The following is a 27,868-nucleotide window of genomic DNA, read 5'->3' on the forward strand; positions in this document are numbered from 1 at the left end:
GAACTATCAATGCTTTTGTGAGTTCAGTAAATTTAAAAATGCGTTGACAACGGGAGTAGCAACGCATTTCTGTAAAAATGGTTAGTTAAAACTCGTTTTTTCCTGTACAACATAGTAATTTTGGGCACACTTTCCAAACAAATGAAAATGAAGTTTTCAAAACCAAAAGAGGTTTTTGTCCGCTACAGACCCATTTAAAAAAACCTCTCGGTTTTCTAACAGCTATCACGGTTTTGGATTTTCAAAGGGATCACTGTACCCTATTTTTCAAGATTTCGTGAGGAAAAAGCTCATGGACAATTGTTGACTTGGATGCCACCTTATCAATTTCGACTCGCTGATCCTTATCTCCAGCGATGACTCCAACAATAGCATGATCTTTAGATGCAGATAGGCTTGGAAAGTTTCATATGCATGTATCTAAGAGATTTATATTGCTATTATTGGATTATTGTAGTTAATTTTGAGCTACAAACCTGTTTCAGTTATTGTATTATCTATACAGGCAAAGACTGAAGAGAAAGAAAGGGTTGGTGTTTATTTGAGATATAGCATCCTTGTCTATTTTTTGTGCAGATCTTAATGAAAACAATCTTCATGAGCATTTATAGAAATTCTTGTGTTGTATTTCCTTGTTTGTCTTTTTATTTGTTTTATATTTCCTCGTCTGAAAAACTAAGTGTATGAGATTGAGATTCATAATTTATGCTCTTGTTTCTTATTTCTCAGGCATTAATAATTGTTGTTCACTTAACCCTTACACTAATTTCCTTCATCTTCCCCTAAATTACTTAAGTGTCAAAGGAATTATTGCGACCCTGCTCACGTGTTTTTTTCATCGAAATTGTGTTTGTATAAAACTTGATTGGGTTAGACTCCATGCCCAATGGGAGTATTTTCACATAGCCCAACCAAATTTCAATCATTCTTCAATAAATCTGGCCATAGGACTCAATTGAAAACCTTCTACTACAGTGACCTTGAGTAGTTGAGTTTAGGGAGAGATCCCTCTCTAGGTTGAAGGGCCAGCTTTCAACCTCAAAGAGGTTCGAGGTTACCTTAGAGTTTTTTCCCGCAGCCAAGGTTTTCCTCTAAGAGATAACATTTTGGTGCCGTTGTCGGGGAGCGAAAGGCGTATTTTCTCCAAACGATTTCATTGTTTAAGATCAAATCTCTGAGGGAAAACCGAGACTTGGATATCAGTTTTGGCTGCAAGATGTTTGTTCTGGCGACTCCATTTTCAAGAATCTAGAGTTAGAAGCTTCCATGGTGACTCCATTGTCAGAAGGATTCATGTTGAATTTCCACGATCTTGGGTCTAGGATAGAATCTTAAAATCTCTGACGCTACCAAACCAAGAATCTCAATAGAACTACTTTGCACAGTGGAATATAAACAACAGTAAATCACACATGCACAGAATATAGACAACTTTTTATAATTTTTAACCTAACTTCGTTATATTAATCCAACTGATATAATACAACAGTCTAGGGCTCCCGTACCAGGGATAATGGCCCTCATACATCCACTAGTACAAGAATACATGCTGTCAGTACATTGACAACCAACCTGCCCTCAATAAGATACTTTGACCATCTGGCTGATGAAGTCGGCTCTCTGAGCTCCCCTTGGTCGTACCCTATACCTGCCCGGGCATTCAACTCTCAATCTGCAACTCCTGCCTCTATCAATGCTCCAAGTCCATTTGGCCACTAAACCTCGACTGTCAATCTACGCTCTAGTTGTGCCTTTATCGAGACTCTTGTCGAGTTGTTCACAACTCCGTTTGTGAACAACTCTCAATCTGCCCACTACTGCTCCTCAGCTACTCAAGGATTTCAACCCACTATAGTCTTTATGCGCTGCTCCAATGAAGACTAACATAGGGCATGAAGGGCTGCCACTTATCACTGCAAGATGTCCATCTCCCACAATGAACACGGGCTAGGAGGACTGCCCATCTTCCCTTCTCTACACGACAAGTCTAGGGCTACTCAAACTGCTCCTGGTTGATCATACCCTTGAGCTCAACCACTGCCACTCTAGCAACCACCTAGGTCCATGAAGATGGTGCACACCGGGCTCCAACTTGGGCACTATCACACTGTCCTCCAATAGACCATAAATGCCCAATCCACGTCCACACTTGGTCCACTTTCCTGTTGCCCTCCAACAGTCCACGAGTGACCTAGTCCACGCTATAGCATCTGCACCTAGTTAGGGCATCCTCACACCTAAGAGACCCTTACACACAGTTGCTCACAGACTTCTCCAACTCTGCGCTTTGCTCTGCAATAGAGGAGCTATTGCACAAATCTAGGTTCCAAACTTCACTGTGGAAACTGCCCACTGGTTAGGGCTTCTAACATGCCACGTCAGCCCTACCTCCTTGGCTTCCACAGGCTGCAACAACTTTGTCCACACTAGGGCACCTACATCACTCCATAGTGGGATCTGCTCCTAGTTTGAGTTCCTTAATGTCCAAGGCAACTTCAACAAATAGCTCCCAACGACCTGCAATGTAGATTGATCCAAACTGATCCAAGAATGTGGATCCAATGCACATTCCCACGTTGCTGCAATACTGCTGTCCTGGTTAGGGCAAGTGCATGCTGCAACTTCCCTTCATAAACCGACTTGACAACCCTCTCTTTGCTGCGGCCTAGGCTAGGAGGTACACCTCCTTTATGCGCTGTTGTTCTGGGTAATTGGCAGCCCTTAACAACACAACTTTAGGCCTATTTTGGGAGGCTAGGCCTGTGGCCTACCTCAGCTGACTGCGACACTCCTACAACCCACCAAAATAGCGCCCATACTGGCCCTAAAACAGTCTGCAATACTCCCAGCAGTGTCGACCTTCCTCCAAGGGATCTCGGCCCCTCTACCAGCAACTCGGACCCCCAAAACAGTAAGCTTGGACCCTTAAGATAGTTCCTCCTTCCACGTTGTTCCTTCCTCTTTATTGCTGCGACTAGGGCACAAGAGAATCCTCCTCCAACGAGTCTTCCTTTTGAGAATGCATTGCAGCAATAGATGAGTAAAATGAATCTCCTTCACCCTCTATTTATACACAAATGAGGGGCTCCACGAATTCATTTGAAGAGACATGTCTCTTGGATGAATTCCTCAAGCCTACATGACTTTCGCTGTCCATAATTAATTGTCAACTTCAAAAATTCATAACTTCGTTTCTAGAGCTTCGATTTGAGTGATCTTTGGAGTGTTGGAATTGACTCGCCAAGCTCTATCACCTCAAATTTTCCCAAGCGCAAATTCATCATGGTTTAGACCCAAATACTAACGGGTGCAAAACCCCATGCTTGGGTTCCAAGCCCACAAGTGAACCTTGCCCTTCAAACCCTGAACCCTAGGGCTTGGAGTACCTCCCAAGCTACACAAAAATCAACAATTCATAGCTCAAATGAGTGGTTATTTCACTAGGCCAATGAAGAACTCAAACGCTGCTACTATTGTTTTAAGGTATGAAAGTTTAGATTTTACAGTTATTCCTGGTTTTCCTAATCATCTACCCAAAGATGAATATTTTTTGAGAAATGGACCAAAAATTAGTGGTGATGATTTGAGCCTGACTTTGAAACATATCACAAATTTTCGTTACTTTACTGATCTTCTTAAAGTCAAGTGTGAAGATATATACATGAGATTATTTAATGATTCATTCCATAACAATGTTTTGGGTTATCTTCTTGGAAACATGGATGGAGAAAAAAGAATCTGCAGTAGATCATGTTTCCTTTCAAGGTTTTAGAGAATGGAATGATGGGTATATTGATGGTGAAGTGGATACAATTTTTTCTGCATTTTTGTCCTCTTATTTAAATTCATGAAAATGTAGCTTAGAAGAAAAGATTCATTTCTTAGAAGAGTATTCCAAGGAAATTTAGATAGAGCTTGTAATCTTAGAGGATCAACAAATTTTTCTATATCAAGATCATTCTTTTGGAATTTCTTCTCAACAACAACGAAAAGACATATTGCTTCCCTCGGTTATTGAGAGGGGAATTTTCTATTTTGGATTATGAATTTGAAATAGAAAACATACATGAAAAGTTCAACCATGGTAATCAAATTACAAAATACATTGAAGATCAAGCAAGATATGGCATGTATGACTTTGAAGATCCTGTAGCCATTTATATTGAAGAGCTTTTTAGTTCAAATTTTCAACCATGGTTTCACTGTGAAGATCGAGTTTATTCTAAGCTATCATTATATTGTCAAATTTTTATTTTAATCAACTATAATCAAGGAGTCTGGATTTCAAATCAGATGTTAGATTGGTTTCACTGGAAGTTTCATATAACTTGAAGAAAGAAAAAGTCAGTTGGTTAGAATAGGAACAATGTACATAAATAAGCTCACAAAACGGAGCATCCTGTCATTTTGGCATTTTAGTTTTTAGTTTTCAGGAATTGGTGTTTAGGCTGAAACCAAAGTTCGAGTGTGGATTCGATTGGAATAAACAATTTTCAGCTTTCACATTGCAGTATAGATTTCAGTTGATTTGGTTCAATTTCAGTTAATGATTGGACTAAGTTAGAGAGAAGTTCACAGAGTAGGATACAAGTTTCAGGTAAGAAGCTGGAAACAGCCCAATGGATTAGGCCTCTGGTCTATGGGGTTCTTGCTGCCATCCATGATCGACAACATCCCTGTGAAGCTACTTGTTATCACATTTATTTAAGTTTGACATTTTTTAATGCTGACAATTACAGTGTCAGTGAAATATTTGTAATAAACAAGAAAAAATGTTGATAATGGGACTATCAACGCTTTTTGAGTTCAGAAAATTATTCGAGGAATACGCTGACAATAGGAGTGTCAATGTTATCAGGTATTTGTTGATAACTGGACTATCAACGCTTTTGTGAGTTCAGTAAATTTAAAAATGCGCTGACTGTTATCCTCCACAATATCCCAAGGGTGAGAAAGGAGATCAATGAAGGTAACCTCAGACCACTTAGGGTTCAACAACTAGCCTTGCTAAACCAGAGAGGGCTCTCTCTATAAAGCTCACAACCAAATATGACTGGAGTGGGAAAAAGATATTAGGCTAGATATTTTAGCTCATGTAAGGTTTTGAAATTTAGGGTTTTGCTGGATGAAGCATGAGTCAAGGAACCAAGGCTAGGGTTTTAGGAAAAACTCAGTTGCAAAAATACAAAGGAGCAAGGTAGGTATGTCTCAATGGCACTTCGAGGCTTTGTTGGTGTAGTGTAGGGTTGAAAAACATAAGTTCAAAATGAGCATGGCAAGCATGAGTTCATTCATTAGAAGATAGATAACATAAAGATGAAATTCCTATCAAAACAGAGCTTAAACTTTAAGAATTATGTTCATCAAACTCATAGGAAGATCATTGAAAGCATAGACATGGAAAGAAGATACATTAAACATTCATAAAAGTGAATCACAGAAGAAAAACATTGCCACAAGATCATACCACATGAATTCCTGAATAATAGTTGCAACTGGCTTGTATTACTGCAAAGTGATCAAGTACAAAGGCTCCAAAAGACTCTCAAGCATCCAACCCTTTCTCTAACTTAGATTGGGTTACATATAGATCAAAATATCAGTTTCCCCCTCTCAGGGGTCGAATCCAACATTCAAGGAACTTCTTACAAGAATATCTCCAACCATACCTAAGACTAGGGAGGTTAGAAACCAACTCCCAATTTGGTGCAAAACTGATTCATTTGACCATAAGAACCTATACAAGCATGAATCTACTTAATTTTTACTTTGACAAACATAATTACACCTCAATGCATCATCACAACCCCTAAAATGACAAATTACATCAGCGAAAGTCAAACTAGACTGAGCAAACTGAGAAAAATGAGTTCCAGGCAAAAATGTAGCAAATTGCCTGAAAACATAACGTGCATCGAGAAAACGTAGCGTGTTGCTTGTAAGTGACTTTTGAAGGGGTTCCCAAGCTCCAAATCAAGATCTAAAAAATGCTTGAGAAAGCTCTGCGTATCTACTACACCATAGGATCTTCAAGCATTGAAAACACTGCTTCTAGACCTCCAAAAACGTTTCTCCCGCAACTACTCCAAAAACGTAGTGTGCCTCTGAAAAACATGGCAAAAAGGTGTTTTTTTAATTAATTTTTTTACTTTTTGACCTAGCAAAAGCTGTTGACATGGATCTCCGGTTACATAACTTTAATGTGCAGGTCATAAGGAATCCAAAAATGCAAAATTTTCGTGATTTGGAGGCCTCCAGCAAGAATGCCCAAAATCTTCAAAACTACCTACCTACATTGGGGACACGCTACCTTTTCTGCCCAAAAACTGTGTAAAATTTCCAAAATGCCCAAAATCTTCAAAAAATTCCAAAATTTGTTCAAAGTGTTTGAAATTTGTTCCTTGGAGCTAGGTAATGATTCTTCAAGCTATGAGTGAAGCCTTAGCCAACAACTCAAGCTTGTCCCCCTTGTTTTGTTGAATTAGGGTTTCCCTTAGTTTTCTCTTCAAGTTTTGAATTTTGATTTGGGAAACCCTGTTTCTGGTGTAATAATGTCTAGCCATGTGCCTTTGCAAGTTGGTGGCCCTGTTGGCCCTTTTAAGGAGCTTCTCCAAGTGGCAATTAACTTTATCCAACCAATACTCCCTATTTTTCTCAAAATCTTGTTCAATGGATTTGTTAATGTCTTGCTGCTCCAAAGGTGTAGATGGCTCACTCATTTGGTATCCCTATAGCTGTAGCTATGGCCTCAGTTGAAATGATGAAGTTGAACCCTGCAATGTTGACCTTATCACTCCTAAGGTTTGTGGAAAAAAGACTGGTTAACTTGGCATGATATCCTACTTGTTGAATTTGCTCACAAAACCCTAAACAACCCACCTTTTGGAAACATTGTCTGGCAAATGTTGAAGACCTCAATTATTTGGTGTCAAGTGGCTCAAACCTTAACACCTGACCTCCTTTGTTGTATGCCATGTTGCGAGGGAGCGCCCCCCCCCCGAACCTGCTCCCGAATCGCGCTCCGGGCGGGAGCGGCTCGGGAGCGCGCTCCCTTAAAAAAAATTGCGCTCCCTGGTCTGTTAGGGAGCGATCGCTCCGGCGCTCCGGGAGCGATTTTTAATGCCCGGGAGCGATCGCTCCCTGATCGCTCCCGGACATTAAAAATCGCTCCGGGAGCGATTCGAGCCGGGCCGGGAGCGGTTCGGCGGAAAAAAAATCCGCCGGACCCGAAAATAAAAAAAATTTAGAATTTTTTTTTGGTTTTATAAGCCCAATGGGCCAAAAAAAATTCATTCTAACTTCATTGAGCTTGAGTTTGGAGCTGGAGCAAGAGCAAAGGAGCGAGGAGCAAGTGCTGAGGAGCGAGGAGCAAGTGCCAAGGAGCGAGGAGCAAGCCTGCAGAGGTAAGTAACTTAGTAATTTAGTTAGTTTAGCTGGTTAGGTAGTTAATTTAGTTAATTTAATTTAGCTGTTTGAGTTTAAAGATCATGTATTTAAATTAAATTAATAAATTAAATTAATTAATCCCAATAAATTAAATTAATTTGCAGATGCAAGAATCAAAACCCTACAAACATCAAACACCATGGACCTGGCTATATTTGTTGGCATTTTCCTCTTCCTGGTTCCTTTTATGGTTATTATGGTGCTGGAGAGTAGGAAACGGAGGGGGCCCCAAACTGAAGAGGGGGATGAAGAAGCCGGAGAAAGTCAAATGGGTGAAAACCCCAGTGAGGAGGAGCTGGAGGAGGGTGAACATGACCCTCAAAAAACTAAACAAGACCAAAATCCATTGTGGAAATATGTTCACAGGGCTGAAACAGGGAGAGGGGGTGGAACCACTAAATTTCATTGCCCCCATTGCAACACTGATTACACAGGTTCATACACCCGTGCTAGAAGACACCTCTGCGGGAAAAGGCCATGGGATGGAGAGAAACAAATAGGAATCAAAACTTGTACAGCGGTGTCAACAGCAGATAGAGCCAAATACACAAGGGAAGAGGAGGAAGCCCAATACAGAACAAAAAAATCAAGGGGTTTCTTTGAACCAAGGTCAAAATCACAAAGAACTCCTTCAGCATCCTCCCAAGGCAGTGGATATGGACATGGAGGCACAGGGTCATCATCTTTAAGGCGTAGAACCATATCAGATTTCCTTGATGAGGGGTGTAGGAATGATGTGGATTCAAAAGTTTACAGGTTTCTCTATGCATGTGGGATACCATTCAATGTTCTACGCTCACCTTATTGGCACGAAATGGTTTCTGCCATAAATGATGCCCCTAAAGGATACAAGAGCCCTGGGTATGACAAGGCAAGAACCGTTGGCCTTGATCATGAAAAAGCAAAAATATCACATTCTTTGAATAAAATGACAAGTTCTTGGACTGACCATGGGGTGTCCATTGTATCTGATGGATGGACAAATGTAAAAGGCAAGCCATTGATAAGTGTTCTTGCTGTGTCTGTTAGTGGTCCCATCTTTCTAGCTGCACATGATTACTCAGACAAGTTCAAGACCGCCATCAACATTGCAGAAGCATTACTTGAAACAATTGAGCATATTGGCCCATACAATGTCATCCAAGTCATCACTGATAATGCTCCTAATTGTAAGGCAGCGGGAGCAATTATTGAGGATAAATACCCGAACATATTTTGGTCTGGATGTTTGGTTCACACATTGAACCTTCTGTTGCATGATATTGTCAAAAACAAAAATGAACAATACCAATGGATTGGTAATTTGTACAAGAAAGGCAAACAAATGATAAAATTTATTACAAATCATAGCAATACCCATGGCCTTTTCCGCAGTCACTCGAGATTGGAGTTGCTGAAGATTGCGAGGACTAGATTTGGTGGCTATTACCTCACCTTCAGGCGCCTTTTGAAGGTAAGAGAGGCATTAGCTAGCATGGTATCAAGTCCACATTGGCAGGTGTTAAAGGAAAGGGCTACAAATGTAGCTGACATGGCAGGTTTTGAAATGGTGGAGGAGGCCGCTCTTGATGGGCAGTTTTGGACAAGTGTGAGGCAGGTATTGGATTTCACCAAGCCAATTTATCACATGATTCGGTTTGCAGATATAGTCAAACCAGTGATTGGCGAGGTGTATGAGCAAATGGATACCATGTTGGGGGAAATAAAAGACATTGTTCATAATAGAGATCCCAACTTGTACAAACTGATTCATGATTATGTGTGTGAACGGTGGAATAGGCTTAACCTTCCACTACATTTCTTGGTGTATATCCTTACGCCAAAATACTACTCTACATCTTGGTTGGGCCAACCTGCAGCAGGGGGTGGGGTTAGGACCAAACCCCATTTAGATCAAGAGGTAACTAAAGGATATTTGGAAGCATTGGAAAAGTTGGTACCTGACAGGGAGGAATGTGCAGCTGTGCGCCTTGAAATAGGCAGATACTTCAGTGGCACTGGTTTGTATGGTAACTTCCATGCAATGGACGACAAAGATAAATTTGAATCTCTCACATGGTGGGAAACATATGGCGGCCACGGACTTTTGCCAAAATTGGCAAAAAAAGTTCTTTCACAGGTTGTAAATTCTTCTTCTGCAGAGAGGTGTTGGAGCACCTACAACTATATACATAATGTGAAAAGAAACAGACTCAATGAAAACCGAGCAGAAAGCTTGGTTTATGTGCACTACAACTTGAGGTTGTTGAGTCATTACTGTGATCGGGCTAATGAGGATCCCACATATAAAATTTGGGACAATCACCCAGAGGATGACAATTTGGAGGATGGCATTGTACATATTGAAGAACTAGAAGAGGAACTTGTAAGGGATGAAAATGAAGCAGCAGCCATGCCACCTCCACCTCCACCTCCACCATCCAGTAGCAGTGCTCGAGGTCCGAGTCTTGTTCCTTTGCTGTCGCCACCTCCATCTACACCCTCGCGTGGAGGTTCTAGTTCTGGTCGTCGGTCTGTGCGGGAGACTCCTAGAAGACCACCACGCCCTGCTTATACTCCTGGAGACTCTCGTGGCAAGGGCCACATGTAGATTTACAGTTTACTTGTCTTTTTAGTTTCTATTAGACTTTAGTTTTCATAACTGTTGAGTTTTGAGTCCTTGACTCTTGACTCTTGACTCTTGACTCTTGACTCTTTCATATCATAATGATATTTTTTGTAAACATTATATCACTGTGACAATGAAAATTTGAAGTTTGAAGTTGGGCCTTGGCAATTATAACTCATTGGTAATGATTGTGAATTATGAATATGATGCTTTGTGAAAGACTAAAGTTGTTTCATTTCATCTCATTATTCATGTTTCATTTTATAAATTTTTAACATTTCATATCATGTTAACAGTTAGAAGTTAGGACTTAGAAATATCTTCGATATTACTTCTTGTAATGGTTAAACTTAGCTTACAAGTACAACTTTGATGATCAATGATGATAAATGTTATTGAATTTTCAATTCTGAAAGCTTGAAGTTGAAACTTTAATATTGAATTTGATGAATCATGATTTATAAGACTCAATATGTTGCAGTTGTAATATGTATTTTACTAACTTGTGGACATGGTTGATGACGATTATAATTTCTAGATGATTGATGTGATATGGTTCAATGATCAATCTATGTTTTTTTTTTTTATGTTTTTTATGTCTAATTCATCATTCTACATGTTTTTGTTGACATATATGTATCAAAAATAAAAAAATAAAAAAAATATATATATATTTAAAAAATCGCTCCCGGATTCGCTCCCAAACCGGGAGCTTCTGAAAATGGTCGCTCCCGCTCCCGTTTTCGCTCCCGCTCCCCACTCCCGCTCCCGTTTTCGCTCCCGCTCCCCGCTCCCGCTCCCGTTTTCGCTCCCGCTCCCCGCTCCCACTCCCCGCTCCCGCTCCCAAGTAACATGGGTTGTATGGCTTCTTTCCTGCCTCCATTGTTTACAATTGCAAAGCAAAACCCTAGTGTAAGAGATGCGAAAAACAAAGTTTTTAGAGGGAGTAGGGGATTGGGATTAGTGTATTTAGGTGAGGGGATGAAGGGGTTAGGGAGAAGATATGTGGGTAAGAAAAATTGGGGAGGTAGGGAGATGTGTTAGGAAGTTTAGGGAGGTGAAAAATGATGAAAATAGTGAAGGGATTGCTGTAGGGAATTTAAACACAGTCCTAACCCTAAAACTGCCAAAAATGTAGCGTGGAGACTAGGGTTAGGCCTAGGGGTTAGGGAAATGAGGGAGGAAGGGTAAGAAAGGCTGTGGGAAGTGTATTTGGGTGTGGAGAAGGGTAGAATAGGTAGTGAACTAGGTATATTTGCTTGCAACCCAAACTATGGAGCTCACCCACCAAAAATGTAGCGTGGGGACTGTGGGAGGGTTTCTCCACTGAAAAGATGAAATAAATGCTGATAGGAGGTGGCAAGAGCTTTAACTTACTTGTCAATGGGCTGATGGAACCTTCATTGGCCACATAAAACCTTTGAAGATGTATTCTTTGCCTCTAGAAGCGAAAACGTAGCGAAGGGCCAAAAACGCAACGTGGTTTGCTGAAAACGTAGCGTGGAGCTTTGGAGGGGGTGTCAATCACCTTTTGGGACTGTCCTTTGATGCTTGCTGTACTAAGCAATGTTGATCGAGATATTATCGACGAGGGGGAAAAATAGGAAAAAATCAGAAAAAATCATAAAAATCGGGAAATAATAGGGAAAAAATCGTAAAATACAAAAATATTCATTTTTTTTAATATCTAAAGCATCTATAACATAAAATAAATACATTGACACATAAATATGATAAAAGAACTAATATATAAGATGTGTAATATCATTTCTAGTGCTACATCACACATAACAGTGAATCATGTCTTGAATAGTAAGTCCTGACTCCTGAGTCCCAACTCAGCCTCAAAATATCAACAAAAAATATAATAATGTATTTCATATCATGAGTCATAATGTCATATACAATGAAATGAACCAAATAACTAAAGTCTAATACTATTGATTTCCTCTGCCCCTCTTGCGAGAAAATGCAATAGCTTTCCCTTTCCCTCTAGATGTAGATGCCGGTGGAGTTGGCAGTGGACTTTGCTGTGCTCTAGAAGCTAAAGAACTAGGAGCTATAGGAGGTAGACCACGTCCTCTACTGGTGGCAGGGGTAGCCCGGGTAGGTGGTGTCACCTCCTCCTCCTGTTTCTCCTCTTCCTCCTCCTCCTCCTCCCCCTCTACGCCTTCCACTACCTCCTGCTCTAACCAATCATCGACAGACTCCATGAGAGGCCTCTCGGCCTCAACCCTCCATGCAGTAGTGGTGTCAATCCCATCCAATGAGATGGCCTCCATATCAGGTATCCTCTCAAGTTGCCTCACCCACAATCGAAGATTGTAGTAGATGTAGACCATGTCATTAAGTCGCTGGGACTCCAACTTGTACAAATATCATGAAATAATAATTATAAAAAAATATTGTTTAATGAATTCAAAAAATTATTTGGAAATTCACAATATTTTAAATTTTAAGTTTAACGTGTTGCTCTTCTTGTTGTGTATTTTTCAAATACACTCCAGTTGCGCTCGCATCCTGAGGAGCTACATGTTTGGTTGAGGATTCAAATGTCAAGCTTTTGCAGAAGGGGTACCCTGGCACCATACATTCTCCACCATGCATCTACAACAAAATTACAAATAAAATTCTAAATAAATATAAGAAAAAAAATGAAATTTGAAAGTTGAAGCAAAGTATGAAGTTATGAACTTGAAGAGACAATGAAATTTGAAACAAACTAAAAAATACCTGGCATTTTAGTCGTCCTATTAGTCACAGCCATGTCAAAGCCAAATGTGCCACCTGCCATCCTGTATGTCTCAATTTCTTTGAAGATTTCTGTATGTTCTGATGGAGATCGCACCATCCTTTGAACACAGGTTAAGAATCCATCCATGATCTCAACATCAAATACGAACCCACATGGGTAAGATAACGCGGGGTTCAGGTAGATCCCTGCAGCATGAATGGGACGATGGAGTGTGTTGTTCCCTCGTTCATCAATCACTTCCCATAGGAGGAGTTGTTTCTGAAACCCCTCATCTCCTTTATTATCATAGTAGGCCCGAATGGATTCTTTGGCACCGTCCATGGCCTCATACAAATAGCCCATTGCGGACTTCTCACCATCAACTAATCGAAGAACCTTTACCAAAGGTTTAGTAACGGTGCACACCTCCTGCACTCCTGCCCAGAAGTCTTCCTGGTATGAAACTAATCTGCATATGGCCTCTCCCTCTGGTTTGTGACTCATTGTCAAAGCACGCCACTCTCTGAAAGAAACATTCTCTTCACATCCCACATAGAATTCAAGAGGGATTGAAGAGATATGAAACTAGTGGCAAACCGTGTAATGGCGGGGCACACCAACTCTTTGTTTTTGGTGAATTTTCTCATCAAGCTAAGCACAGATGTATGATTATATATAAATTTTGTAATGCTTTTTGACGACTCAACAATATCTAGGACAAAGGAAGTTTTTCCTATGTCCTCCAACATCAAATCAATACAATGTGCAGCACAAGGTGTCCAAAATAAAGTAGGATGCCTCTCCATAAGCATTCTGCCAGCAGCAACATAATTTGCAACATTGTCCATTATGACTTGGATAACATGTTCTGCACCCACCTCCAAAATAAACACATCGAGCAAATCACATAAAGTTTTTGCATCTTTGATATGTGAAGATGCATCAATAGATTTCATAAACATTGTCCCCTTGGGACAACTAACCAAGAAGTTTATAAGGGTTCTCCCCTTTTGGTTGGTCCAACCATCTAACATCACAGTGCATCCTGTTTGTGTCTATGATGCCCTAAACTTCTCCAATCTTTTGGTGCAGTCAACCTTTTCATTTTGAAGAATCCGACCTCTAAAGTCATCATAAGAAGGGATTTTGTCATCTGGGCCAACAATTGCAATAACATCAACAACAGGCTGGAAAAATGGATTATTCTTTGCAACGCTGAAAGGAATATCACTTCAAAGGAGAAATTGGCCAACAAGTTGTCAGCGTGTTCTTTCTCAGTTTTTTTAAGCATTGAACTGATAGATGGTTGTGAACCAGGCATGGTTCTAGGAACAAAAAATGATGAGGCAACTACCGGGTTGGTTGTAGATATTGATGCTGAAGTAGAACCAGTGCCACTTCCTTGTTCACCTGAGCCTAACACCCTCTTTGCTAGTTGCTTCTTCATTTTTGCTTTGGCCTCTCTATCGTGCTCTAAATTTTCCAATGATCTCATGGCTCTTTGGATGATTTCCGGATTTGTATTTGAGCAAGGCCCTACATCAAATCCAGGGATTTGTGAAAGGTGATACTTCAATCTATGAACCCCCTCGACATATGAGGCCCACACAACTTGCAACTCAAGTTTATTCTATCAAACCCTCCATCAAGTTCACCAAATTCCCACAGAGGGTCCAATTTCCTTGGCATGTTTGTAACTTGGTTGAACTCTTGACTCTTGAGTTTTAAATTTGTAAGATGAAGTTTGAACTTTGAACTTTGAAGTTGAATGGTGAACCTATGGCAAAATAAGGATTGCAAGTTACAAAAATTAAAAAAAATTACATACATGAGTAACATGACAAAACACATTGAATTTTTGACAATTTAACAAACAAAAACACCATCAAATCAACTCAAAAATATTTGATAAATCAATGGGTTATCTAAACCCAACCAAAAACAAAAAAGAACCAAAACAAAACACATAAATTTGGTGCCTATACTGGTTTGCTGGAGAAAATTGACCCTCTCCTCCTTAGCTCTCAATCCACCAGGGTTTTTGAGTCGTTTTCTCCTCCAATTAGCACCCAATCGACCAAGGTTTTTCTCCTAGGTCACTCCCAATCCACTGTTGCTGCTGTCTGTAGAAATGAATAAAAAAATCGTTTTTTGGTGTTATAAACCCGCTGTCCGCTAGCCCGAGGATAAAAACGCTATCAAATCGCGATAATGTCGTTTTTATCGCAATTTTTTTTAAATTATCGCGATTTTTCCCCAAAAAATCGCGAAAAAATAGGCATAAAAATTAGGCGATTATATCGTTGTTTTTTAAAAATTGCCATAATACGATAAAATTGCGATTTTCGCATCACTGGTACTAAGATGGCCTTTGCTTGTGAATTAGTGCTCAATGCCAATGGAATGAGTGAAATAAATGCTTATATGGTTTCTTATAAGAGTTAAATTCACTTTTTTGCATATGTCATGACATGACATCATCCTTCATTTTGAAACCAAAAGTGAAGTGTTTTGTAGTAATACCTTTATGAATTGAAGTAGTAACTTTACCTTTATTACATATGCCTGCTAAGATGCTAACTCCCGTATGTGTGGACTCAAGACCATAAACATGGCTTTTTTAGCTTAAAACTGACATAATGATGACAATTACAAGTGATGACCTAGACCAAGACCTTTGATTGATCCATGGCCTGTAACACTTGAAAAATGACATGACCATGATGAATAATAATAACCATGAATGCTGAAGGGAGTAGCATTGACCTAGATACACCAACCAATGATCAAAGTTTTTTATTTGAAGACCTACTGAAACCATAAAAAAAACTTGACCTAGGACATTAACAAAAGCTTTGAAAGAGCACATTTGATCACTGGTGATTGGCAGGAATGACAGACACTAAAACTGATAACAAGAGTGTCAACATTATTATGTGTTTGAAAATAAAAAAAGGAAAATACGTTGAAAACGGGAGTAGCAGCGCATTTCTGTAAAAATGGTCAGTTAAAACTTTGTTTTTCCCTGTACAACACAATGATTTCGGGCACGCTTTCCAAACAAATGAGAACTAAGTTTTCAAAACCGAAAGAGGTTTTTTTCGCAATAGCCCATTTAAAAAAACCTCTCGGTTTTCTAACAACTATCATGGTTTTGGCTTGTCGAAGGGATCATTGGACCCTATTTTTTAGGATTTCATGAGAAAAAAGTTCCTGGATAGTTGTTGACTTGGATGCCACCTCATCAAATTCGACTTGCTGATCCTTATCTCCAGCTATGACTCCAGCAACAACGTGATCTTTAGATGTAGATAGGCTTGGAAAGTTTCATATGCATGTATCTAAGAGATTTATATTGCTATTATTGGATCACTGTAATTAATTTTGAGCTCAAACCTGTTTTAGTTATTGTATTATCTATATAGGCAAAGACTATAGAAGAAAAAAGGGTTGGTGTTTATTTGAGATATAGCATTCTTGTGTATGTTTTGAGCAGATCTTAATAAAAATAGTCTTCATGAGCATTTGCAGAAATTCTTGTGTTGTATTTCCCTGGCTGTATTTTGCCTTGTTTTATATTTCCTCATGTCTGAAAGACTGAGTGTATGAGATTGGGATTCATATTTTATGCTCTTGTTTCTTTATTTCTCAGGCATTAATAATTGCTGTTCACTTAACCCTTACACTAATTTCATTCATCTTCCTCTAAATTACTAAGCGTCAAAGGAATTACTGCTACCCTGCTTTTGTGTTTTGCTCATCGAAATTGTGTTTGTATAAAACCTGATTGGGTTAAATTCCATGCCCAATGGTAGTATTTTCACATAGCCCAACCAAATTTCTATCATTCTTCAATAAATCTGGCCATAGGACTCAATTGCAAACCTTCTACTACAATGACCTTGAGTAGTTGAGTTTAGGGAGAGATCCCTCTCCAGGTTGAAAGGCCAGCTTTCAACCTCAAAAAGGTTTGAGGTTACCTTAGAGGTATTTCCTGCAGCCAGGATTTTCCTCTAAGAGATAACAAAACCCATGCTTTGATAAATGAAAAATTCTTTTTCTCTTTTTATACATACAAAATATACAGTGTCTTGTTTACAAAGGTCATTATGAAGACCGAATCTAGTTACATTCTCCAACATGTTATAGGGAATTTGAGAAATATATGCTGCAAAGAAGCTGTTTTTGTGCTTTGGTTTAAAACTTAAACATGTATCTGATCAATGCTAAGCAATGATTGAGAGCAAAGCAGTCTCATTTGTAAGATGATCATATTTACAGGTTTTGGGACAAAATAATCTTTCCATCATGCAAAAAAATGAAGAGTTATCCGTTTAAGCAAATAAAGAGCAGAACATTCCACTGTGCAAATTTAGTAATTTACATTGTCTATTTCTTGAATGTACAATGTTGTTTGACTTCTTCCTAAACGGTTTTCTTTAGGGTATACAACAATTATTTTTGTCGTCTCTGTTATTTTGCTTGCAAAAGTACAAGGTCTATGCAACACAAAGGGTTTGTTTTGAATAAGATCTGGGTTTTGGAACCATCAATCTTTAGATTGAAATTTTAATTTTTGAAGATATTATCTGATTATTTGTGTCAACAGCACAAGCAAATTTACCTCAATTGTAGAATTTTTTTTCTTTCAAATTTATAAACTTAATAATTTTAGTTTTTTTAATCTTTTCCTAATAGTACAGAAGTTTGCAGGTAATTGCAGACTTTGACATGACACTTACAAAGTACTGGGTTGATGAGAAGCGGGGACAGAGTTGAGTGCTTTGCTTCTTTGGACATGCAAAGGCTGTCTTTATTTAGAAAAATGCTAGCACATCCTGTGTGGCTCTAACGCTGTTATGAATTGTCACCAGGCACTCATGCCCTATTGAAGCAAGGAAAACCTGAGTATGATCTCAAGCGGAGAGAAGTACATGATTATTATTACCCATTAGAAATCTGTCCTACAATTCCAGTTGATGAGAAGACAAAGCTCATGGAAGAGTGGTAGGATGCTTTTGCTGGTTTATCTACTTCCATCTGTTTTTCATGAATGGTCTCTGTAGGCAAATTTATTTTCAAGGGTCAAAGGGCTGAATTTTTATATTCTGCCTTTGGTCTGGCATTTATAATTTCATTTCTGAGTTGAATTGTGAAATTTAAAGCTAATTAGGTTTCAAAATAAGTGATCTATCATATTTATAATCCCAATATCCTAGATTGCTTTATTATTTATTTTTTAGCAGAACAAACTGATTTTTAGTAAGATTAAAAAAACGTACATAAAGTATAGAAAAAAATACATAAATTACAGAAAAATGTGACGAGTTCTGAAAGATAAAAAAAGCAATGTGAAATCATGATATAAATTAGAGTAGCTACCTGCCCCGGAATTAATGAGTTAGCCATATAGTCATTCTCCTTCAACTCTTCAGATGCTTTAATTGTTAGGCCTTTCAGACCATTAAGAAGCCATGAGAGAGAGGTACCTATTATATCAAGATCATCTAGGGCTTAGACTTAACCTTGAGTGTTAGCGACCTGAGGACTAATCCCCAGTGCAATATCCAAAGTTTTGCAGATATTAGCAACTTGAGAAGGTAAGATTATGCCACACCCAGAACCTTACTTGCATTAACATGGAGAGAAGTCGCAGAATCAGAGGTCTAATAAAGTCTGACATGCATCAGAAACATGACAGTGACATTTTTTTGGATTGCATTAAAATGCAACATGCCTTACGCTTGACCAGTCCTATAAGTAACAACCTGCACAAGCAAAGGAAAATCCTACAGTGCTCCTAAAACTGTCATGAACATGTTCACCATGCAGGCTAGAATAGACGCTGTAACCCAATGATGACAAAATACAAAGTGAAACCTACCAAGAAGCATGATGAACAAGTATAATTCCCATCACAATAAAAGTCTCAAATACCAAATAAATGACCAAACCTCTTATGCAGCAATTCTCTATTAGCGTGGTCAAGGAAGAGCACAAACTGATTCTGTTTGTCATTTGCCTTTACCTTCTCAAAGGGAAGAAAACTAGGGAAGCAATAGGATAGAGTTAAGAGCAAAAAGCGTTTCTTTGAGGTGCCTTCTCCATTGCATTTTTAAACGGAGAAACAACTAACCTTTAGAGCTTGGAAACCAAATTTAAGAACCTTTTACTCACAACCTACCTCCAAGAAGACAAGGATATGCCCAAACCTTGTTGGAGACAAACACATGATGCATTGTGCCTATAATCAAAATAGTAATACTACAACAAATTTACTCATGTAACTGAAAAGAATAGCAACGATATGATTGAAGTAAAGCTCAAATAATAGAAAGAGTTGAAGACAAAATATTGTGCGCACCTGCACACCCAATTGTATTGCTCCTACAAACCTGAATGCATGAAGAGCTCTCTAGTGAAGACTTTGTTGATTAGGTAGTTGATGTGACATATCCCATCTGCCTTCTTTGTCCAGTGGGGTACCATGTATAAAAATTCATCCAATTTTATTGCTCCTACAAACCTGAATGCATGAAGAGCTCTCTAGTGAAGACTTTGTTGATTAGGTAGTTGATGTGACATATCCCATCTGCCTTCTTTGTCCAGTGGGGTACCATGTCTATGAAAATTCATTCCTTTCACATACTGCAACTCTATCCAAAGCTTCCCTCAGATTTCAAACGAGATTTATATGCAAATCTAATCCGAAAATTAGCTATGTGAAATAGCTGATTTTTATACATTCTTTTACTTCACCTGTGCATTTTGCCATTCGCACACAGCGCATGTAAAAACACACAAATATAACTATTCCACCCCATAACAGCATATATGATGCATATGGATTCCTTCACACACTTTAACATTAAAGCACAAAATTCCTTGCAACATACAGATTTAACAGTGAAACATATGTAATTTGTTCATATAAACACAATTCATATATTATTTATTAACAGTAGAATTTCACAAGATGGGCATTCACTGCAGATATCACCCCTGAGCAGGCTATGATATGACAAGGGAAAAATTATACCTATTGGTAATCTCACTCAACCACAAGCACAACTGATCTGTAAATTGTAGGCCTATGGCCCATTCATCTCACCAATGCAGATCTTCTCTGTGGAATTAAGAATTCGATGTCTGCAATTCAGAACTAGGCAGAGATCATACTACTTGAGATGCTACTCACCCAGGCATGGAGGAGTGGTTCTGTTCAGATTGGTTTCAAGTTTTTTCTTGATGGCTTTCCATTGCCAGGGTCAATGCCTAGCCAAGGAAAACAAATCCACCTATATAATTCTGTTATGCCAACACAAACAATGTACCTTGTATACCTAAGTGTGCAAACACGACACTCAGTCCCATAACTTTGTCCATTGAATATATATATATATATATATATATATATGATCAAGCAAGATTCCAAATACAAACACTATTGCCACATTGCAATTATGTATCCACGTATTTGGGAAGTGATGGCTGTAGCTGTTGGCAATGCGCACAGTTTTGGAGATGCCTGGTCAGTGGTGTGTATGCATTTTGGAGTGTGTTGACTCGAACAGTCGAACCAATCAAACGATTCCTGGAAATTTCCTGTCATCATGGTTCATATATAATTGTGCATGCTGTAAGTAAAACACATACTATATATTTGAATGTTGATGCTTAGTGTTTGTTTAATAATCCCATCTACCCATTCGTTACATCTATTTGAGCAATTGACAAGATGCATAGCAGTTCTCAACTTCTCTCTTGTCATCTCTATGTCATAGCCATGTGACATTAACTAAATAAATATACATTCTTTTGCATGAGGAATGCTCATGGGCTTGGGGATATATGGCTGTAGGTCAGCAATGTTTATGGCTGTTTTTGACTTGGGCAGAACAAAAGGTATGCCTGTAGCTAATGATCCACACAACATCCAAGCCTGTTTCCTATGCCAGCGATCCAATCCTAGAGGATTTGATGCTACACAGCAGGCAAACGCACCAGCGGATAAGTGATTGAACCAATGTTTTAAAACTCCGACTCCGACTCTGACTTGGCCGAGGGTCGACTCCGACTCGACTCGGCCGGCTCGATTTCAGTGACTCGGTCATTGTAAAAAATACATTAAATATTTATTTTTTATAAAAACACATAATTTTAAAGATTTTCATTCATGTTTCCAAACACACAGCATTAGAATATAAATAGAAGACAACATATGATCAAAGTAGGCTCATGAATATATCCATTATATCAAAATGGCACCCAGTGCATTGTCCAATACATACACGATGATGATATAAAGATCAAAACAAAAACACATAACCAAGGAGGCTATAAATGGCTCTACAACAAAAGTCTGTGACCGGTACTACTGGGCCCTGGCTACTGCTAGAATTGCCAACATTATCTGGCTCAGTGTCACTTGGGAGCAGGAGCGAGAGCGAAAACGGGAGCGGGAGCGACATTTTCAGAGGATCTTGGTTTGGGAGCGAATCCCAGAGGAGTTCGACAACCAATGTCACTAACATCAAGGTACATAGAGGGATTGGTACTCTTGATTAAATACGAGTTCCATACCCTAATACATGACCAAATTCGATGGAAACATTGCAATCCTCCAATCCTGAAATCCTGAAAAACTGATAAGTCTGCTGGATTTTGAATGAAATCTAAAATTCTACTTTCTCCATATGAAATCCAATGAGGCCGAAACCACTCTCAAACATCCCGAGTCATTTCATGGTAATGTTAAAAATTTAAGTAAAAGGATGAAAATTCTCTTTAATCTTCATTTTCATCCTTTTACTTTAAGAATTTAACATTACCATGAAATTTGAATAGCATATCAATAGTAGAGAGCATTTGAGTCTGTAAATAGGGTTTGGGAGGGGGAAATGGACTCCAAATAACATTTAACTAATTCATAAAACACATTGGAGTCCAAAGCAATGAGCAAACACTTCAAAATTTCATTAAAAAAATGTCAAATCGTTGTTTTGATGGGATTACAGGCCACTGGTTATGACTCGGCCGAGTCAATACGGAGACGGCCGAGTTGGCCGAGTCATGGCTGACTCGGCCTACTGAACCGTTTCCTCCACCGAGTCACATTTCTGGGCAATGAAACGGATCAACTCGACCGTTTTTGTTTCGAATCGGCCGAATTCTAAAACTATGGATTGAACAACTGGGTGGGAGATGCAAGCCAGATATGCTATGGAATCTATTTTTAATGCTGTGGGTGATCGAAAAAATTACCATCAGAACTAAAACAAGCATGCATAGAAGCCACATGATCTGAGCTAAACAAAAGTAGCTGCCAATGGATCCCCAGTCCAACGAAACTGGTGCAGATTCATGTTGCACCCTCTTATGCCACTCACTCAATGTACAAGACTCTCAATGTCAACACTTCCCTAGCAATTTCACTGTCAGAAGTCTCACTTCCAGAGGAACCCTTCTCAGCCAGGTTACAATTCTGGTTTAGAGAATCCCAATCAAGTTACAATTCATGTAAGGGCTATACCTAGGCAGCACAACCCATCAAGAATCAATTACCAGATCTCCAATTGGTTGGTGTTAGGAAATGATAATAATTGAAAGCAATCAAGGACTCATTGCAAATTCATGTTAATTGCAACAATTCACTCCCATGCTTATGTTCACTACATGGCATGTATTCTCAACATCATAATAGCTTTGACCTGTAATTGAAGGCCTTGGCCAAAATGACTCACCAACACATTTTAGTATGCAGAATAATAAAAACATTAGAAAATGCTATTAGAATATCTCACTGTGGATTGATTATCTTTATTTCTGTAATAGGTCTTTGATAACAAAAATAGGTTGAGATTTATAGCTCAGACAGGGAATTCCACGCAAGTTCAGTGTGAATTTGTGAGAAGTGCTTTGAGGTATTTTTCAAAAAGTAATTCTATTTTGTAATTCACTTTAGTTAAAAAGTGAAAGTCTTATTAGCAGTTGAGTCTATTGTTGCCACCTGTCACACACAACTAAGTTAGTGAGAAAAGCCTTTAACCCAGAAGGTGTGGTTGGTGGTAATACTAAGAGATTGGGCTGTCATCTATTCCCAGCTCTCTCCGTTTAAACTCTCTCCTAGGCAAAGCTAAGGGGGGTGGTCCCTAATGAAAAGTTAGATGAAAAATGATGTGAGGTTTCTAGGAGATGTTAAGGTCAATTGGATTACTTTCAGATTATGTGCAAGTTTCAACAAATACGATGAGCAATATGAAAAGAAAGATATTCTTAATAACCATCAACACATAATAAGATGAGGATATAAAACCAGTGCCTTCAATATTGCTTTCAAATAATAAACACTTGCGCAAAAAATAAAATGTTTCAAAATGAAACACCAAGTAATCTTGCAAGACAAGTGAATGTTAGAAAAAAAATGATATCAATTTGCAAGGTATAGAAATGCTTTAAGCAAAGATACATTCATTCATGGTCACAAAAGCATGTTAAAATGACTCGCAAAATGAAATGAAACAAAGCTTTACTTGTCCACAAAGACATTACACTTGATCAATGAAATACTTCAACAAAATTTATCACTAGAGATCTTCACCGAGATAGCAATCCAAAATTCATCACTGTAATATCACTGTACTGTAAGCATGTCCGAATTGCAGCATCATTGAGACTGTGACTTGAGCGAGGTTAGCACTGGATCCTTGATTCAAAACAAAACTTGATTCAAAACACAGTTTTCTTATCTTCTTGACAGTGGCCTCTCCTCAACACCGAGACAGTGTTACTGCACTAGGCTACCCATCCGAAATCCTCAGAGAGAGAGACATCCGAGCTCCATTCTGCTGCTATCCATCCGAGATCACAGGGAGATCTGCGAAGGTCTCATTGTTGTTTGTCACAGAAACTTCAGACAATCCAAACTCCTGTCTTTTGTTACCCATCCGAAATCATCAAACTTTTCACTGTAATTATTATGCAAAAAACTCAGAGACAGATCTGAATTTCTGTGTCCTAATGCGAAGTCTGTTCACTGTGATTACCCACCGAAATTGCAGAGGTATCCGAGTTTCTGAACTGAACTTATGCGAAGATCCTAGCTGGGTATATATAGTAGTTTGTCTCCATAATAAGCCGACGTGATCTATTGAAGAGATATGTCCCTTTAATTTTGAGTCGACATGGGTTCTTATTCTTACTTGAAGCCGACGTGAAGAGGAAGACTGTGTTTGTCATTGGGGGGCTATTAGATATAGACATAGGCTCATATACTTTTTACATATGCTCAAGAAGAGCCCTTCATACATGACATTAATTCTTAATGACAAATCCTAAGGCTCTCAATGGGAGCCATCTAAAATAAAATCACTTGCTCATGAAACCCATGAAGCAAGGTTTATAAAAATAATTTTATTTACTTTTATTACATCATCACAATTACATGTCATTATGAAGACTGAATCTAGTTACACTTTTGAACATTTTCATCATAACAAGTACATGATATAAATGCAAGTAAAATACTTTGAAGTAAAGTGAGTTAAGATGATACGCACTTAATTAAGGTTAGATGCAATTATCTTGACTAGTTTTAAAGCTAAATGCCTATTCTAAGTGAGAGATCCTCCTTTTAAACTCTTGCCAAAGGGTTAAAATTGGGGTGATTGTAAGGAAGAGGGGCTGAGGACTCACTAGTAGTCGTTAACGATACCCTTCCCTTCAGCGTTACGAGCCATGTGTGCCTTCGTTTCTACAAGGGGACAAACCAACTTCATAAGCTTATGCTTGGAGGTAAATTGAGATAGAAATGCAAGCAATTCTAATATGCCTAAATAGAATGCATGTAAGTTTCTCCCAAAAAACTATTAGATTGCAATGCTTCAAAATAAGGAAATGGCACTCAACATAAAGTGCAAATATAACTTCAATTGAAGAAATAAATTGAAATTAGCTTGTAAATGAATTAAAATGATGCAAGTAAGTTGCTTGGAAATAAAACTTGTTTCAAGTAAACACAATGATGATATAGTGCTTCAATACTCAAGATAACAAATGTAGCATAAATGAAGCATGCACTCAAGTGATCATGAAACAATTTGGCAAGCTAAATGGAAAGAAATTAGTAAACTAAATTAAAGCTTGCTAGAAATGTAAAGTGCTTGCATGTAAACAGTAAATTACCCAAAGTAAAGTGTTAACTTGTAGCTCAAAGAAATATGAAATAGAAGATGCAAAGCTTAAGTGCAATTGTAGCAAACTTATATGAATAAACAAAATGTGATGGATGAGGTTGTGTTAATTCCCAAATTAAGCATGCAACCAAAATGAAAACTAAGAGAATGCAAAAGTTAATCCACCCACATATTTTTCTCCCTAAATGGAGAGAAAGGACGCCATGGGTAAAACGCAAGCTCCGGCAAGAAAATTAGATCTTTTATTAACTTGTTACAATGAGTAGAAGGCCCCTTAGTGGGCTGCCCAAAAGATGGAAGGGAGAATTACAAGATAGGAATCTATAGAAACTAAAGTCTCCTTCCAAGAAGTGGCAACAACAATGGCCAATGGAAAACTCTTGGAATCTGGAAATTACAAGGACCAAAAGGCCCACGGCCAAGCCAATTTGCTGCTGTTCAAAATTGCCCACGACCTCCTTGAAGTCGAAGCTCAAGTGCTCTTGGGGTCCTACAACAAATAGTTAGTGTTTCAAGCTTTAGCTTCCTCAATCCTGTCAACACAAAAAGGGTGAGCACAATAAATAAATCTGAATTTTCTCTGCAAAACCAACCCTCAAAATTAGTGGAAACTAGAGAGGAATGTTAGCAAAAAATATCTACAAATATTTTACAAAATTAGACCAAGGAATTAGAGCAAGACTCCTCTCCTTGCCTAATTTTTAACATGCTCTTCAATAGCAAAATGAAATCGATATTAGCACAAGAATTTGAGATAAATGATTTAAATGTAATGAACTTTGAAATACAAGCTAAGGCCAAAGATCCCTGCAAACACAAAATCGTAAGATGAGGCCTTGGGAGACAACAAATGTGGGTTCTCCAATGAGCTTGTTCAAGAGTGGGATGATTTCTCCAAGAATTTTCCCTCATGCTTGAGGCTTAATTCAAAATATGTTTCTACACAACTTCAAATACACATTAGATCTGTTGTCGCACAGAATATCTAGGCACCATGACAACGATTCAGATCGGGCGCTGTCACCCTGATCTCCAATCTCTCCGTTTAAGCTGTCTCCTTATAGCAGGCTAAGGGGGGTAGACCCTATGGAAATGGAATGGAGGAGAACCAGTTGGGAACCAACTAGTTCGGTAGACACAGTGAAGCGACCAAGAACTTGATTAAGGTTTAGCAAGACCTATAGGATTTGATTAAATTTAAACGATTGATACCAGTGCCTTATGGAATGAACGATCTTGCTAGGGAAATGAAGACCAAGTAATCGATTAGCAACTGCTTCTTAGATGAATGACTATCTTATATGAAATGTAGATCCTAAAACTAATGTGAGATGCAAGAATCTTGGTTAATTTTAGTTAAATGCCTATCTAAGTTTTAGTCCTTAAATCCTTTCTGTGTTGAGCCTGATTTTGTAATAATTGACAGAGAGAAGATAAGGTGAAGCACACTAAGGTGTGATTAACGATACCTCTCCTAAAAATCTAACATACCCAGTGCCTCCGGCGCTACAGGGAGTTGTGGCTCTGCCGACTGCAAGGTCACCGTTTTAATTACTATTAAAAGCAGGCTTCTCAAACAAAGATGGATGAATATCTATCTCTTTATCGACCAAGCTTATGCTTGGAAGTAAATTTTATTTATGCAACGCTAACTTATATGCAAATGCACGGGATAATAAGATGAAGCTAGACTAGAGGATTAGAAACACTTGTGCCGCAAAAGCCCTTAATCACCAAAATGAAATGTTCACTTTACTGGATGAAGACTTAAAAATAAACCCCTGAAGATATCACAATTAAACCACAAGCTTATTTCAAATCTTTTTGATACAATTATAGCTCAAAGAGAACAAAAACTTCTTTACAATTTAATATCAATGTCAACAGATGCTCAAAAAATACTCAGCTTAGGAAACAAAGATATGCAATTTATTACAATTCCATGACAAAGTACTTTAATAATTACTCAAAATATTCGCAAAATGTCTAACATGCAATGAACATCAAATAATTCAAGCAATTAATATGACGATCAATTTCAATAGATGAAAAATATTCTAGCAATTAAATTTCTAGAGATCTAAATACTTTGAAAAACCATGAAATTTAAATGCTAAACAATTCACAATCCTAGAATTAAAATGATTTTTCATTAAATGACCCAAATCCATAAGATTTATAAATTTTCTATAGTCAATTTTTTAGAGATGATGAAAAATTAAGTGTGTTTGAATATGGAGAAGTTAACACAAAAAAACACCAAGAATGAACTTTAGATTAACAATTTAATTATTCCTTAGGCAAATTTAATGTGCTAAGTCTTATGAAACAAGTTGATGTGGCCAATGATCAATTAAGATTTTGTTTTTTTTTATGTGACCAAAGTAAAACAAATCAAAAGGATTTGATAACTTTTAAATTTTTTAATGGGCCAAAGGCCACATAAAAAAATTTAAAATGTTTTAATGTGAAAAATTATCTTTTGATTTAATTTTTTTGAAGCATCAAAGTCACATAAAAAATAAAAATGGCACTGAATTTTTTTTTATTTTATTTTATTTTTTTATTTTTATTTTTTTTGTTTTTTATTTCAAGCAAAATCAAAATGTCATAAAAAATATCAAAACAAAAAAGGAAAAACAAAATAAAACGAAATTTGAAAAAAAATATCAAAGTAAAAAATTTAAAATCATATATATATATATATATATATATATATATATATATATATATTTTTGATTTAAATAAAAATCAAAACAAAGAAAAACAAAAAAGGCAAACTCACAAAACAAATCGAACTATGGAAGTAAAAAACCCAACCCAAACTAAAACAAAAGGGAAAGTGAATAACAAAAAGAGGGAAATCGAATGTTACATGTGCCTGCA

At 37.9% G+C, this 27,868-nt stretch overlaps 1 protein-coding gene across 2 annotated transcripts in view; it reads left to right on the forward strand.

Moving 5' to 3' along the window:
- Window positions 1–27,868, forward strand: part of LOC149230182 (uncharacterized) — a 103,826-nt gene that overhangs the window by 37,213 nt on the left and 38,745 nt on the right. For both annotated transcript variants that reach the window (XR_016247998.1, XM_089378884.1), the window contains exons 3-4: window positions 17,502–17,562; window positions 17,663–17,795. Coding sequence is in view for 1 of the 2 variants with exons in the window: in XM_089378884.1 (XP_089235010.1) it covers window positions 17,502–17,562; window positions 17,663–17,795 (194 nt within the window). In the remaining variant the exon portion in view is untranslated. The remainder of the gene's footprint in view (window positions 1–17,501; window positions 17,563–17,662; window positions 17,796–27,868) is intronic.

This window comes from Pinus tabuliformis, chromosome J (assembly GCF_031772625.1).
Source record: "Pinus tabuliformis cultivar Carrire ecotype Pingquan chromosome J, CPIR1, whole genome shotgun sequence".
NCBI classification, from domain to species: Eukaryota; Viridiplantae; Streptophyta; class Pinopsida; order Pinales; family Pinaceae; genus Pinus; species Pinus tabuliformis.